Source organism: Hydra vulgaris, chromosome 07 (assembly GCF_038396675.1).
Source record: "Hydra vulgaris chromosome 07, alternate assembly HydraT2T_AEP".
Lineage (NCBI taxonomy): Eukaryota > Metazoa > Cnidaria > Hydrozoa > Anthoathecata > Hydridae > Hydra > Hydra vulgaris.
The window spans coordinates 3,914,039-3,932,500 of NC_088926.1; the positions used below are offsets into that span (position 1 = coordinate 3,914,039).

The window sequence follows — 18,462 nt, forward strand, 5'->3', positions numbered from 1 at the left end:
ACATTTTTAACGACCACCATTTCTGTCAGAAAGCTTGCATTAGCCATCGCTTTATAGACCTCTAAACATCTGTATTACTTGCTCATTTTCATGTTTTCGAACTGCTACTGTTAAATTTAAAACAAGATATTTAGATCTGATCCACTTAATTACCACAAAATAATTGTTTATTAATTTACTTACTGTCGATTATGCCAGGAATCTGTTTTAACTTTCCAAAGGCGTGCTGCCTTACTATAAATATAAATATTTATGTATTCATGTATATATATAATTATATAAATACATAAATATAATTATATGTATATCATTTACTTATACTATAATTGATATAAATAAAAAATAAATAATGTCAAGTATAAACGATTTGAGATCCTCAAATCATACTATTAGTATAACATTATCAAGTCATAGGTTATACCTAGTAGAAATATAACATTTTCCGAATGTCGTACCATGTGACAATATTAGTTATTAAATAGTATAACCTATGATAGTGTAATTTATATAAAATAGTATAACTTATGACAATATTTTACATACATACAATCTTTGTGCGCTAACTAAAAAAAAAAAAACAATTTAAATACAGAGAAGCGAACATTGGAACATTTGAACCTGGAACATTTGGTTGACTAGCTGGAAGCAGAATCCACTCGACCACGCCTACGCCGTTAGATAAAAGAAAATTGTGTTTATAAAATAATATTTTTGCATGTATAATATATTACTATTTATTATATATTATATATATAACATATTGCATGTATTATATATCGGAAGAATAGGTTTTTAAAATTGGTATCATGTTTTGGATAGCGATATTAATTTATACATTTTTACGCGGAACTATTGGTGTGAAAAAAAAACATTAAACAGACTGAAAAGTACTAATTAATTAGCTCAAAGAAGCTCAGAAAATAATAAACATTATTCAATTTAAAATCGTTTTATATTTTGTAAAATTTTAAACCCCTCCTTAAAAAACTTAACAAATTTTTTAGCGGAGGTGGGGAGGGAAGGGGGAGGGGGTGTACAAAATTGTTGCATCATATTGGAGGGGGGGGGGGGAGGGCAATAAAGTCTTACGGATGCGTTACGAGGGGGTGGGGGAGGGTCAAAAAATGCCAAAAACTGCGTTACGTAATTTATGGACGACCCCTAAGTCTGGAAGAAGATCAGCATGGTCGGCACAGTCGGCACACGATCGGCAAACAAACACGGCCAACCATTGGAATATAAACGGCATCACCAGCGCAGTGGTACCAGTCATTAGCCAATGAATTCCATGCATGGACCAAGCATAGAAAGTTTGCTTGGAAATGGTTGTGATTAAGGTAAAAAAATTGGGAGGAATTAAACAAGAAGATGGCAACAGCTATTGCTTCTTGGAACAGTGTTCTAAAAGTAGTAGTAAACTGAACCTTTCTGAATTTATCTACGAAGAACATGAAAAAGTTCAAAAAAAGAAAATCATTTTGCTCAGAATGCTGTCAAACTATCGGTCCCGGTATTCGTCATTCTTGCAACAACAAAAAAAACTGTTTAAAATGTTCACGCCTTAAATATTTTTTAATTACTTGTACACTAGAAGAAATACCTGCTGTTGATGCTAGTAAAAAAATAAAACTTGTAACAAGAGAAAAAACTTCTTAATTCTTTGAAAAAAATGTTAAATTTGAAAATAAGCCATGATCTTTCAAATTATGCAATGTTAGGAATAATGAAGGAGATAAAAAAAGATGTTGGATGATCTGGAATACAAGAGAACTCCTATGCTGAAGTTACGATCATGTCACGCTACTTGAATAGGTTTTATAATGTGATAAAATGTCAGCTCAAGAACGGTACAAACTTTCTTGAAAAAGATATTCTTTATTTTAATGATCTATCTTTGCTTGTAACTGAACTTAATTCAAAACTTTTAATTCTGTTGTACGTGTTAGTATTGATAAAGTGCAGGGATCTCTAAAGATTGTCATAACATGTTTGACTCATCAGTATTAAATTTTCAAGCAAGAAACCGGAAGTACACCGCGGTCAGCAAAGTGATTGTTTTAGGCATAGTTTGAATCTATAAATAGAAGAGAATCATCACAATTTGAAAACACTTTTCTAACTTCTTTAACTTAATTAATCAAAGTTTCCCTTGGCATCTGACCTCAAAATGATCAACGTCATCCTAGGATTATCAGTAAGTACCTTATTTCCATATCTTGACTTTATATGCAATGTAAACTTTAAATAAGCAAAACCTATAAGTTATTTTCTTTAATAAAGAGTCACTGTGAAAAATATTTGTGTTGCTATTGTGATAGGCTAATGGACAAAAAAGGAGTTCAAAGGACTTTTGGATCACTAGCACATGAGTTTGAAAAATACCAATTTGATAACAAACCTTGTATACAGATGCAATATTTTAAAATGTTTCTAATCCATGTCTGTTGGATGAAATTGATTGAGGAAGTTATCAACATAACTCCATCACCTGAATATCTTTTGTGCGGCTGTGGCGCAATGGTTAATAAATATGTGTTAATAAATATGTGAATAAAATGTGCGGCCGTGGCGCAGTAGTTAGAGCGCTTGCTATAGAAGCAGGAGATCGAGGTTCAAAACGAGCTCTGGACAAATTTTCGCGTCAAGGTAAGGAAGGTAGCGTGAACTTCCTGGTTAAATGCACTTCCGTGGTGCTCTGTGACAAAACCATAAGGTCTTCTTGGAGCACCTATATTCAAATATATATATATATATATATATATATATATATATATATATATATATATATATATATATATATATATATATATATATATATATATATATATATCATCTTAATGAACACCATGTTAGTGTAATTATTGAACTCCTCTCCACTGATAAAAATCGTATATATAAATATATATATATATATATATATATATATATATATATATATATATATATATATATATATATATATATCATCTTAATGAACACCATGTTAGTGTAATTATTGAACTCCTCTCCACTGATAAAAATCTAAAAGAATTTCTTGAAACGAAAACGGTCATCAGGCATGGCTATGATGGTGGTGGTTTTGATGGACCTAACTGTGTTAAAGTTTTAAGATCTTTAGCAGTTACGGATCAAGGAATTTTTGGTGAAGGGGGTGGGGGAGGAGGGAGGTTGGATTTTGAAATATTTTTGTATTTTGCATCACATTTGCGTCTCCTAAAAATAATAAAATAAGTTCATTCATTTCTAAGATATTTTAGAACTTTCAGATTCTGGTAAGGGTATGGGGGGGGGGGGGTAAGCATATCTCTGATCTTTGGACATTGTCACTGATCTTTGGACAAAATGATACTTCATTCTCCAATTGATATTTGGAATTTATCGAAACCCTGAGAAGTTTAAAGAAGTTGTTTCATTGCTTTTTAAATTGTTTTTAACACATTTAAGAATATTTTTAGTTTAATTGGTACAGGTAGGGTACTATTGACCTACCAGCCTACATAAAATTAGGAGACACGAACATGATAATACTATTATTTTCAGCAAGTTAGTATTTGGTTAACTTTTGTTTAATTTAGTTGCTGAATGCTGTTATGGGATGAAACTCGCTATATCCTACAAAAAAAAATAGACAAGTTTGTGAAGTCCATGCTTCGTTTAAAAAAATATGTTCTTAATGTATTCGCAATGAAGATTTCTCTTGAATGAAGTTTCACATAATCAGGTTCCATCTCAAGGAATATCTCGATAGGCAAAAAATCCCGCTCGGTTTTACATCTGAGCAAGCATCTGAAGAATTGCATAAAAACTTAAACAAGACACTGAAAAGGTTCGCTGTGTCTGAGAAAATGTCAACCACGGGGAAAAGCTAAGAGCTATGGTTGTTAAATAAAATTCAACGAGATTGTAAGAAGATTTTTCAAGAGTATATTTAGAATGAAAAAGTACTATATCTTTTTTGTAACATATTATAATATTTAAAACAGTGTTTGTAGCATTTCATTTGTCTGAACTTGTTATTGGAGATTTATCTATGTTTTGTGTGTATTAGTAGAGACGGAAAAATTATTGCATTTCTAATAAATTTTTGACAAGTAGATACTTATAGCTAATGTTTTGCAATCATATCACTAGGTCAAGAATTCCCTTTAAAAATGCCCTCTGCAACCCCCGCGTTAAATTTTAGAACTCCCTTATTTTTTAGTCAAAAAATAAAAAAAGATAATTCGTTTTTAACAGTTTTTATTTCATGCCAACCTGCTAGAATAAGTGCTTAACAAAAAACTGAAGTGAAATCAACTTCGATTTAAAACATCTAAAAAAGAAGAGTAAACAGTGTTTAACTGGCTGTTTAATATGTTGTAGATTTCCTTAAACAACGAAATGGTTTACATTTACATCCCCATCGATTACTTCAAAGAATCATATTTAATTAAATCATATTTGACATTGTATGGCTGGCTTCTGGTTTTCAATCGTTGATATATTCTGTTGGTTCATCATGCTGCGGAAAGATTGTCTTAATCATGTACGGAAGCTATTAATAAGGAATAAATTAAATTTTTTTATAAAGATAACAAAAGTTGCTCTCAACCTTGATGTACCAACCTCTAATTATTTATAATTGCGACGAAACAATTGCGATGGTTTGTCGTCAGCACCATCTATTTCTGCTGAGGTTTTAAAAGCCTACCCTCTATAGCAATTTTTGTTAACTTTGCTAAAGATTAACCATGAGCGAGACTAGGTTTTTTCGAACCGAGACGAGACCGAGACGAGAAGTTAGTACATATCGTGAGACCGAGAACGAGACGAGAAATTTAATAATTTTTGAAAACAAATTTATTAAAATCCATGTAAAAAAAAAAAATTTAAACATGGTTTTGACAAATAGACACAAATGACATTTGCCAAATGTAAACAACTTTTTTAAATATTAATTCAGAATTTTTTTGTCAAACTTTTCCAACAAGACAATGTTTTTTCTGATTAAGATGATTTGTTCTACTTTTTCTGGGTGTAAGTTGTGTCTGGATGATCGGACGACATTTCCATCTGAGCTAAAAACTCTCTCTGATTTAGTTGAACTTGCTGGAATAGCTAAAATTTGTCTAGCAAATGAAGGGAGTTCTGGCAATGTATTTGAATGCAATATCCACCAATCAAGAATCGGAAAGTCTTTTTTTGCATCAGGGAGATATTCATACTGGCAAATTTTGCTTAAAATAGAATTCAGTTCAGATGTTGGTTCTTGTGTTTCAAGTCTGACGTTTAACTTGCGCTTCAGTTTTCAATTAGGGGACAAATCTGCTGAAAGGACTCTGGCAACAGGTTGGCACTCAACATTATCCTTAACCTGTGAGGCTAACCATTCTTTTGTTGTTTGAAATTTTTTAAAGAGCTTCAAGTGAAGTCCCTTTAAAGCAAGATTTAAGAAGTTTGCTGCAGCACTGAATAAGTTTCCAGTGTTACAAAGAGAAAATCTTTTCTCAATGCAGCTTTTCAAGTTTTTTGCATACAAGACATCGTAGCCATTTTTTCCATCCGTCTCAATAAAGTGATCAATTTTGTCATGGATTAAATAAAGAGAATCGGCGACAGTATTAATTGTTGGAATAGACTCAGCCGACCACGTTTCTGTAGCTTCTTTAAGTGGTGCCAAAATTTCTACTGCTCCCTCGATTGATTTCCACTGTGATGCACTGATAGTCTTTGAAGAAAAAATATCTTCATTTGCACATAAGCTGATAATTGCACTCTTTAGATGTAGGACAGAAACCATGCAATCCAGTTCACTATTCCATCTTGTGTCAACAGATTGGCGTAACTGTCTAAAATTGATTCCTTGAACTGGTGAGTTGAAAAAGCCAAATCTTTGCATGTTTGCAACGCATCATCCATTCCAGCAGTCATTCCAAATGAGTCTCGAACTGAACATTGCAAAGTATGATTGTTGCACAAGTATTGGTCAAGGCGCTATGACAATTTGACTGCAAGTTTCATGTATCTTGCCTGGCCGTTCACGCAGTACATTAGCTTTCCTTCAATTAAGATACCTGTGTGTCTGCCTGGGAACTGTTGGACATGGGGTGTCCAGTGATGTAGTCTCCAATTTTCGTCAATAGTAGGAAAAGTCCAAGAGATGTAGCTGTCCTGAGCTCTAGAAGTCCAACGGTCAGAAGTAAATGCAGCACTTTTTAGATTTGGCGTAATCTCCGTTATTATGCTCTTCATTCCAGCTTGAATTTCTCTTGACCAAATTGAAAGCTTTTTTGGATATGTTTTTTTGTGATGAAGGCTCAGTTTAGGGTTTGCAATGTCAAACAATTTCTTAAAACCTCTTCCTTCGACTACTGAAAAGGATGCCAGATCAGTGCAAAAGTAATCCAGCATTGCAGAGTCAAACTGTTTTTGAATGGAATTGTCTTTGTCATATTTGGACTTTGTTTCAAGCATTTCGACCATGGTTCGTTGTTTCTTCTTAGGAAGAGGAAGAAGAGAGTCGTCAGTTTTTTCAGAACACTCAACGTAATCTTGGCTGTGTTTTTTTTCGAAGTGACGATGAAGTCCGCTTGTGTTTCGATCTTTTGTTTTCAAAGACTTTTTGCACGCCTTGCATTCAGCACCGTCACTTGTTTTTTGAAAATATCTCCAGATTTTGTTTTTTCTTGGTGACATTTTTTATCGTTGAAATGAGGCAAGAATATTTCTTTTTAATATGAACAATATGTGTCAAGTTGAATTCCACTGGTAAACTAAAGAGTCAAAATATTAATTAATTAAAAAAACAAATTATTAAGCATTTTGTAAATTATAATAATTTTTAATTTGGAAAATAATATAATATTTAAGTCTCGTTCTACTTCTCGCGAGAATTTTCTATTTCTCGTTTCTCACGAGAAACGAGAACGAGACGAGATCTCGCTTATGTTACTAAAGATGCTTTCTTAACTGTCTGCTCCATAATACTTCATTGAAAAATGTATTAGACATACAGACAGTACTGTTATATGAATAAATAAAGCGCAGCTTGCACAATACGATGTCGTGTCTTGTCAAAATTAAAGGTTGAATTATTAATGGAAAAAGAAATTTTTTCATAAATTTATTTAAAGTAATTCTATATTAAAAGAATACATGAAAAAAAACAATTGGTTTACAATTATTGGAGATAGTTGAAGTTTAACACCTGTGTAACAAAAATTTTTTTTGAAATTCTAGTAGCGCAAGTGGTTGTGAAATTGTGATTAGTGGTGTGTGTAGCTTGTAAATAATAAGTTTTGTTTTAATTGATTTTAAAATTTTTTTAAATTTATTATTATTACCATATTACTATTATTATCACTTTTAAAATAGAAATTAGGAATATAACTTTAAAAAAAACCATTGCCTTTTAGCGAAAATAGAAACTAAAAGTGAAACTGAAAGCTGTCTATAGACAGCTTTCAGTCTAAAAAACTCTTTTACTCTAAAAAAACTAACGCCAAAATAACAAAAAAAAATATAACGCCAGAGTTGAGCAAATATAACGCCGGTTATCCGTTATATTAGCGTTATATTGGCGTTATATTGGTGTTATTTTGGCGTTAGTTTTATCCGTTATATTTGCTCAACTCTGGCGTTATATTGGCGTTATATTGAAGAGAAGATGACCTAACGGCAAATGCGTTATATTTGGCGTTATATTTATTATACTGATACTATTTTTACGAGCACATAAAAAAACAAAAACAAAAACGTTTTAAGATAATAATCACTATATAAATAATTTAATTGACTATGATCAGTTAAATTATTATTGTATGTTCAGTTAAATTATTATTGTATGTATTAGTTGTGAACATATAGAAATGTAATAAAATTAGTAAAATAAATTAAAAAATAATTGCAAGTGTCTAAAGTTTACATATACAGTTTATAAGCAATTAAAAAATGTATAATATATAACCTTAAAATTGGGTACAAGATGTTGACACCACTCAAAATTACAAAACGAAAAAAGATAACCAATTTATATCATGTGTGTTTTATAATATATTTTCATTTAATTGATCATTTGTAAGTATTTTAAAAAGGTATAACCTTACCATTGTTACTTGATTTTTATGCCACTAAATAAAGAGAAAATATATATTAAAAAGGTATAATATATATTAATTTGAATAGTTGTTTATAATTATTTTGCAAAGATATAACATTACTATAACTTCTAAGTGTCGATGCCACTAAAGATATAAAATTAAAAGAATAATAAGCAAATGACACCTTAATAGTTTATGGAATATAAACTCGTATTGAAAAGATACATGTAACTTTAAATGCTACTAAATGCTGTTGCCACTAAAGGTTACAAAACAAAATGAACAATAATTTAAAAAGGCATCTTCTTTTACGAAGTCATTTATAATCATTTTGAAAAGATACAACCTTATCATTGCTAACGTATGTCAATGCCATTAAAGACTGCAAAATACAAAAGATAACAAGAAAAAAAACCTCTTCAAAATGTCATTTATAATGATTTTAAAAGACATCATCGGTAAGATTATCATTGAAAAAACACATCATAAAATAGGGTATAACATAAAATCATAAACATTTTATTGGTTCTTTACAAATATTTCGAAAAGATATAACTTTACCATTGCTACTAATGTCACAATTGCCATTGATATCACTCATAAATAAAAGAAAAAAAGAAAAAAGAAAACAGGCAGACAACCTCATCAAAATATATGGATTATATACAGTAGCAGACTGGCCCGGTGTGCCACTATTCTATCGCACAGTGGGCCGGTACCTGCTTAAACGTTTTGGGCCTCAAGCAAAGACATCTATAATTTTATATTTGCACTTTTTTTTTACTATCTTTTATTATAATTTATAACATAATATAAATTATTGTTATATTGGACGTGGCCGTTTCCCGTTAACACATAGACACATAGTATAAAATATTAAAATATAAATAGACATCAAAATTTAAAACAAACAAAAATATTTTGTTTCTGCGAACGTTATCGTCTTATAGGATATCGGTATTATATCATAATTATATGATAATATCAATATACGCCATGGATAGCAACGTATTTACGTTATAATCTATAAATAAATACGAACAATATATTGTGTGTGTGTGTGTGTGTGTGTGTGTGTGTGTGTGTGTGTGTGTGTGTGTGTGTGTGTGTGTGTGTGTGTGTGGGGTTGTGGTCAGTGGGTGGTACCGTGGTGGTGTATATCAGGAAGAAACTGACTACAACTGCCGGAACAATTATTAAGTTAATAATAATTTGTTGTTGAGTATTACCTATACTGTTCGTCGTACATTTATTGGAAAGTACAATAGGTGCATTAACCTTACGAGTATAATATAAGATACGACTACGGACTAATAGTCAATTCTAAAAAATAAAAATGAATAAAGTTAAAACTAATCGTAAAGGAGGAGCGGAAAAAATTAGAGATAAAAGAATTGCCGAACTGAAAGCAGCAGAAAGTCATCCAAAACAAAAGAAATTACAATTTTGTTCAACTATCAATACACGAAGTGGTAAGTTTATAAGTTTATATAATTCAATTCTGAGTGGGTATGTTATAGATAGTATATGTATATAAATAATAAATATATATATATATGAAGACATGAAGTACCTTAAGTTCTTAAGTACCTATTTTAATTTATATTGCATTAACATTTTTAGATAACTTTAATGATGATACATCGGAATTCGAAATAAAAACAAATATTCCTATATTTTCAAGTGTAAGTATTAAAGTATATTATATACCTACCACCAGTCTTGTTAAGTATTCGAATACTTGTATTTAAATACTTTTTTTGTATTTTAAATACTTTTCAAATTCTTTCAACCCTTGTATTTTTTAATATTTAAAAAATACATTGTTTTGTATTTTTATTCGAGAATACTAAATACTTTTATTCTAATGTTCAACTCGAAATTCCAATTACCAATTTTTCGTAATATACTAATTTAAATTTTTTTTCTAAAGTATTATTATTTAATGTTAATAGTTTTGACTTATGAGAATTCATAAATAGGTTTCCCAAAACACAAGCAGATAACAAAATGACTGAAACCCCCATCTGCTCCTCTCTACAATGGCATACGGGACACATGTACTTACTACTTATTAAAGAATTATATTTAGTCATTGAAACATTTATAAATAAGTTTAAATATCTATACATTTGCATATCGTGTTAATTATATATTATATATTAATAATTATTAATAAAAATAACATTTATAATATGCAATTTATTGAACTAAAAAAATATATTTGTTAAGTATTTTGAATATTTTTAAAAAGTATTTGTATTTATATTCAAATACATTTGAAAAGTATTCTTAACAAGACTGCCTACCACATTAAAATATATTAAATGTAAATAAAGAAAAAATTTACACAAAGGTATTTTTAAAAAAAACCTAGCTATACACTTTTATTTTAATATTGTGTTGTAGACTATAGAATAAAAAAACTTATGTTTCTTATGCAAAATAACTTATATTGGAATTATCATTACAGATCCTGTATGTAATAGTACATCTACTGTGCATAATTCCAATAACTTAAACATCAATGAAAAAAGTTTGGAATTAGTAATAGAATCTGATGAAACGAAAAATCCTACATTTTTTAGTGTGAGTACAAAGTATTAAAGTACCTTATATACCATATTAAAATACATAAAATGTAAATAAAAAAAAAATGTACACAAAGATATTTAAAAAAACTAATACTTTTAAATAAATTTGTGTTGTAGTCTTGTAGACTATAAAATACAAAAATCTTATGTTTCTAATTGTTTGATTGCATTAGGTAGAAGATATTATTATACGTTCTAATATCAATATCAATAGTATCATAGATGATGAGACAGGTATTATGAATAGCAGTATTGGAAAAACTGGTTCTGATTTTATTTCGGTTTGTATATCGACTTATTGCCATTTTAATTAGATAGTTTACCCATTAAATTTATATGAGATTTTTTTTGTAGGAAAATTATGGTTATACTATACAAGTTGATTTAAAATTTCCGACAAATCCTAAAAATTTAACCGTGGTTCAAAAATTGGAGTTTGTTAATACAATTCACCCTTGTCAACCTAAGTTTTTAGAAAATGTAGCTTGGTCTCTTCACAAAATATATAATCGAACAGACCTAAAAGGTAATTTAATACCAAGAAAATGGTTGACTGTAAAATGTAAAGGCAATAATTATGTAGAAGCTATTTATTGCACAATTTGGATGGTATTCAGTTCTTCAGCTAGTAATTTTTGTTCTGGATGTACAAATTTCAAAAATATATATGCCACCATTGAATCACATGAAAATAGTCAAGTTCATGGTTTAGCTGTGGAAGCATATATTTTAGCATCCAATAATTACAATATTGAAAATTCTGTGAATATAAATATGATGAATTTAAAAAAAAAACAAGCACTTGAACGTATTCATGTTTTAGAGCAAGTTTTTGAAATTGTTAAGCTTTTGGGGAAACAAAATCTCCCTTATAGAGGTTCATCTGAATCTTTATATAATATTAACTGTGAGAATATTAACTATAATAGAGGAATCTTTTTAGAACTCTTAAAGTTTACAGCCAAGAGAGATTCAATTTTAAAGGACTATTTGACAGTTGCAATTGAAAGTAGTAAAAAGCGCAAAGAAAATATTTCTAATAATTCTAAAGGAAGAGGATCTTTAGTAACAATGCTCTCTAAGAATACAGTTAATAAAGTTATCTTAGCTATATTAGAGTTAATAAGAAGAAAAATTAAAGGTGAATTGGGAGATAAACAATTTAGTATACAAGTATGTTATTTGAAAATTATTTTTTTTTTCTATATGTGTATATAATACATATTTTAAATATTTTGTTCATAGGTAGACAGCACACAAGATATAGGGTCTACAGACCAAGCTGCTGTTTGTATACGATATGTTTTTAAATCTGAAGTAAAGGAACGTCTCTTTGCTGTATTAGAAGTAAAAAATTCTTCTGGAAAAGGCATGTATGAATTATTAAAAAAATGTTTTGATGACCATTCGATTAATTTTAAAAACATTGTTGGTGAGTCTTTTGATGGTGCTGCTAAGATGCGAGGAGATTTCAATGGACTTCATGCGTATATAAAAAAAGAAAATGAAAACAGTATTTACATATGGTGTTATGCACATATTTTGAATTTATGCATTTGTGATACTTGTGATAATAAAGATGCTATTAAACTATTTGGATTACTGAATCGTCGATCAACATTCTTCTCAGACTCTTACAAAAGAATGAATGTTTGGAAAGAACAACAGGAATAACTAGGAACTGGTCAGAATAAATTAAGAAAACTTCAAAAAATTGATGAAACCCGATGGTGGTCACGAGAAAAAGCATTAAAATGGGTTTTCAGTGGTGCTGACTGTTTATATCCAGTTGTTCTTAGTGCTCTTAACTTTGTTACCACATCAAGTAAATTTGATCCAAAGTCTTCATCCGAGGCCTCGTCTTTAATAGAAAATTTATGCAATTTTAAAACCATATGTACAGCTCATGTATTTTTAAAAATATTTATTACTGTTGGTTTTACGTCAACTTATTTACAAACTAAAAATTTAGACCTCCTTGCTGCATGGGAAATGGTCAAAACAACTATTAAAGAAATAGATAAAATTAATTTTGATGATGTTATGTCAGAATCAGAAAAATTTTGTTCGCATACGAATACCAAGTTAACAACTGTTAAATTACCTGAAGATATAACTGTCGAATCCGAGTTTAAGCAAAACAGAATAAGAAGTACAAAGCGAATGTTTGACGAAATATGTAGCGATGAATCACCAATAAATCCCAAACAAAAATTTAAGATTGAAGTATTCCTGTGTATTATTGATCAACTAAAAACTAGCCTGTCAGAGAGATTTATAAATAATACAAGTTTAATTGTTGACATGCAATATCTTTTACCAAAACATTTTAAGGATTTGAAGTCAGATGATCTTCCAGAGTCAGCGTTACAAAAATTGTCTACTTTAGCGTCAGTAGACTATCCATTGTTAATTGCTGAATTAAAACATTTTTCAAGTATTTACAATAGTGTTAAACAACCGCTGAACAAATCCAATCGTATAATATATGATAGCATTGATGACAATAGCCATGAAGAAGATGATGGGATTAATGATAATTTATATGAACATCCCACTGATATCAGGACAGGTAAAATAAAAAACAATTTAGGTAGGTTGTAACTTAAACCTAGGTGTATAAACAAGTATAACTAAAAACTTAATTGGTAATTCATTTTTTTTTTAAAGATGTGACAAGTCTATGAGAGAAAATGATAATGGACATAATCGTGATTCTTGTCTCTTGTGTGTTTACAAACTAATTTATTCGCTCAATATGCATTCTCCTTTATACGCTAATCTTTTTACTGCCATAGAATTTGTATTAACACTATCCGTGAGTCAAGTAAATTGCGAGCGTGTTTTTAGTAAATTGAAAATAATTAAAAATCGTTTTCGTTCTTCTCTTGGAAATGAACACTTGGAAGCATTTCTCCTTATGACAGTTGAAAAAGAAATTTTAGACAAAATTGAATTTGAAGACATACTTGAAATAGTAAAGAGTTCATCACCGTTAATGTCTAAGCTGTTGTCAAAATATTAAATATTTCAATTTATATTAACTGTACCTAACTATCTAAGTACCTATAAGGGCATAAGGCCATAAAGTATCATTACTTTTATTTTGTTTAATTATGTTTTATGTTATATCAAATTTATCACATTGATTATAATATTATGTATCTATGTTATGTTTTCATACTAATTTATAGAAGATTTTAGCAAAAGTTATGTTGATGACAATATCAACTATTTAGATATTGTACAACAACATAAATATAATAATGGTATAAAAACCATTAACATATTCATAACATTCAGTAATTATTATTTTGTACAAAAGATAATTTGGCCTTCGACCCACAAAGTTTATAAAGGCCCTTAATCACAATATGAGTAAACATTTTTTTTTTTTGCGGGGGGGGGGGGGGTGGACCTGTAGTAATAGGGCCGCTAATGAACTTGAAATAGTGAGCCGAACCCTTCCCAGTCCGCCCCTGAACCAAACCAGTAACATCTGCAGACACAGGTACTATTTTAAGGGTTCTAAACTTTTTATAATCATTAACTATTGGTATTTATTAAAACAAAAGCATAAATAATATCACACACACAGACACAAACACACACACAGATATAATTTGGAGTCAATAAAAAATCTTTTCTTCAAAGCTATATTTATTATTTTACAAGATCATACAGGTTATGGTTTATTAAAATTTTCAGGACTTTCGTCAGTAATTGTAATTAAATTTAATTATAAAATAATGTGAAGTTTTTTTTTTTTTTTTAGTGATAATGTGAATGTTGTTTCAAGCATAATGGAACTGCAAAAAATATTAATTTCTAAAAAAAGCAAAGATGTTCTTTTTTTGCTATCACATGTAAGTAAAAATAAGTTAAAATGCTGTAATGGTGTAGTGGTAAAGCACTCGCTTCATAAGCAAGAGGTTCCGAGTTCGATCCCCACCACGTCCCTGGTAGTACCGCACTTAACTTGCTTCTCCGCGCAGCAGCCTTGTTCGTCAAGGTTCGTGTTTCAGAGTTATAGAGTTGAGAGAGGGTTATAACCACTATTAAGTAGCCTCCTCATCTGTAGTGTCCTTCTCGGCCTTGAGGAGGTGAATAATAAAAAAAAAAAAAAAGTTTCTTTGTTATCTTATTAATGTGTTTTATTTTTGGTTGTACCTGACTTTCTAACAAAATAAAGTATAAGTTTCATATTTGGTTACCAAAATTGTTAATTAAATGTTTATTTTATATAAAATACATAAACATTTTTATTTTTTTTCCTTCTTATCCATCTTGTTTTGCCCAATTACTTGGGATTTTCCAAGAAACCATCTTAAAAGTTAAATATCCGTACAAATCAAAGGCTGCATCAAGATATGTAAAGAAAATAGATTTATTTTCTGTATTGATGCAAAAGATGTTATTGATAGCCAAACTAACTGTTAATACCTTGAGCTCTAACTCAGCTTCAATTATTGATAAAACTGGTTCAGCAAGTGTCGCAATATCTTTGATGGCTAAACTAATATGCCCTCTAGCTAGTTGTAAAAATTTTCGGGAAATTTCATTCATCTTAGACCATCTTTGTTGACGGAGATTATTGCTTATCTGCCCAAATAATGGTTCCTAAATACAGAAATAATGGTTCCTAAAACATAGGTTTAAACCAAATACAATTATTAAACAGTTATCCTTTTTTCATCAAATCTAATCATTGTAATTCCATAATCAATTGTTTTGTTCAAAACAAGCTCAACAAAAAAAACTACCAACACAATGGAAACCTCACAAATTAACCAATCAAAATCGATGAAAAATTCCTAAACAATCTATGGAGACTACATAATTTGTTACATTGGATGTGTGCTTTATTTTATAAACCAACAAGTCAGACACAAGTTTATTAATAAACGCAAGTTAAGTTGGTGAATGTGAATGACAGAAAACAATGTATAAAAGATATTTCAGGCCTTGTCTTAACCGTTAAACAATTTACATACACATTAAACTATTTTAAGCAGTAAGCAATTTCGGTTGAGCAGTTTTTTTTGTTATTATTAATAGCAAAAAATTTTATTATTATTAATACATTTTTTATAAAATGAAAGAGTTACAACAAGAAAAAAGTATGTGGAAAATTACTTATAAAAAACATACCCATTCATCCTTGAACTCAGGATAGAGGTTTTTTAAAGTAGTCTTGAGTTGCGAAAAGAACTCTCTGTTACCAAATGGGTCATTGCCAGTCACCTTTAATGCTGAAAATTGAGTAAGAGCATTTTTTAGTTCTTTCATAACATAAACATTATTAGCTCCATTGAGCAATTCTGTAATTGGCTTAGAAAAATAAGTTATTAGAAGATCCACATCCGATTGAGGAAGTTTGACTTTAGACATCTAAAAATATCCTAATTTTAAAACCTTATAAACATGAACTTTTCAATCTCAACATTAAAAAGTAAAATAACAACATTATAAAATATTAAAATAGTCATTTTTTACAGCAATATCACATGTAAATATTATATATTTTTTACAGCAATATTACATATAAATATTATATATTTTTTACAGCAATATCACATATAAATATTATATATTTTTACAGCAATATTATGTTTAACATATAAGTGAAAAAAAAATATTGTTTATACCATTTAACAATACAACTTTTTTCTGTAAAACTTTAAGTTGAGTTTATTAAAAAGTTGAAAACCAGAGAGTTACTCAACAAAATGTTTCATAATCCCAGATTCATACTAGTATCTTATTTAACATGTTAGTAGATTTAGCACAACTAATTTTAGTTGGATTATTTTTATATATAAAAAATATCTATTAAAATCTAAATCTATTAAAAGATTTTATATTTCTTTATAGCCATTATTATCTAATAATTACAAAATAAATAAAACAGAGTTTTAGTATTCCCAATATTTATTATTATTTAGCTTTTAGTGTATATATAAACTCTTTTTAAAAACTTTAATGAAGATTGGTTTAAAATATGATCTTGAACAGTCTTAAAGATAATAAATTCCACCAATTTTATTGTATTTGCTGATTTGAAACACTAGTAAAAGATAAATTTGGAATAGCAAGTGGAAATACAAGGATGACTACAATATTCCTTGAAGAAAATGCAGGCAATCTGCAGGTGGAATAAACCTTAAAATGCACAGTGTTTAACTTGATCGTTTCAAAGTGTCCCTTTCTAGATTTTGATATTATTTTAGTGATTTGATGGAAAACAAGCTAGTCATTTTCAAAAACAGTTATAAATGATCCAATTTTATATAAAATGCCATCAATTTTTGCACTTTGTATTGCTCCTGACATATATTTTAACTCATCCTCCTCACAATAGATATCAGTTTTAATCACACCTATTGAATTAAAAAATTGTGCAGTGGTGTTTGCTATCATTGCCTTACATGCTGTATATGGAATGTTCTTAAAGTTAAAATTAATAAAAGCACACTTGACGAGGATATCCCATAACACTTTGACCACTTAATTCTATCTTTAGGTCTTAGTCCAGAATCTAACTCTTTTAATCTAATTAAATATTTTTTCAAATCACGTATAGAACATTGCTCGTGTCTATTATTTGCATACATCTCCCCTCTAGTTGAATTACACACTCTGCAGCACATAACAGTCTTCCTGCTAAAGCCTTCTTTAAATCCACCAATGGCATTTGCAGCTAATGAATCGCCAGAAAAATAACACAACTCACCTGTTATTACTTTAGGAACTCCTAATACTGTTAACTTTATCCCTGCCATAAGTTTTGACATCACATCAAAAAAATCACTTAACAGCTCACAAAGGAAGAAACTGTCTTTCACCATCTTGCTACCTGTAAATGCTAAAGGAAATATGGTTGATGTTCTGCCACGGTATTTTGCAGAAATATTAAGAATTTGAAAATACATTACCCAGAGTTTGTGTTTAGATCAAGCTTTACCAATTGGATTTGTGATACCGAGATCATCACAGTAAATAGCTATACTTATTTTATGATTAATAAATTTAGCAATCTCAGGAGATTGAAGTAAAAAAGACAATGTGTCTAAAAATGATACAATACAACCTTTTTTCTTCAGTCCAACAGATTTAACTAATTTTAAATACTCTCACAAAATACTTTTCACGACAATTTTGAAATGATAAAATTTCACAGCAAGATTTTAGTTTAGAAACATTAATATCTGGCACTGACAGCATTTCCTTTAGATGCAAAAAAAGTGAATTGAGCACACCTGTGCTTACCCTGAAGATGCAAAGCTAATGCTCCTAAGTAATCGTCAGTTACTTGATATTGTTCTACTTCTTCAATTATTTCAACATCAAGACTATTTTCTACAAGTGCTAAACATTGCTGGGTATGCTTTTGAAATCCATCAAGTGTCTTAAACTTTGAAAAACATATATCGCAAATAATAGAAGCTTTGTTTCCATGAATTTGTAAGTGATTCTTCATCAAACAATACCTAAAAGTTGTAAAAGTACAGCAGTTACATTTATATGAAAATACCTTTCGTTTTGAATTTAAAGTGTCTATCAACTGATTGGTATTTGAAGATAAATATACTGTTGAACATGTTTGAGCATGGTTAAAAATTTTTGGTAACATCAATTGAGGTTGCAAAATTGATTTGAGCTGATGGAGTTGATGGAAAAAGAACAGGAAAAAAATCATTAAGGCGTCTTTGCTTGCGACTATTAATATCTTCAGAAAAAATATCGTTGTTTTGTAAGTCATTAAGAAAGCTGAATGACGTGGAGCATGA

At 29.5% G+C, this 18,462-nt stretch overlaps 1 protein-coding gene across 1 annotated transcript; it reads right to left on the reverse strand.

Moving 5' to 3' along the window:
• Positions 1-5,973: 5,973 nt before the first annotated feature.
• LOC136082510 (uncharacterized) lies at positions 5,974-6,675 on the reverse strand. Its single transcript, XM_065801918.1, has one exon. The coding sequence runs from the start codon at positions 6,673-6,675 to the stop codon at positions 5,974-5,976; it is 702 nt and encodes a 233-aa protein (XP_065657990.1).
• Between the last annotated feature and the right edge of the window lie 11,787 nt (positions 6,676-18,462).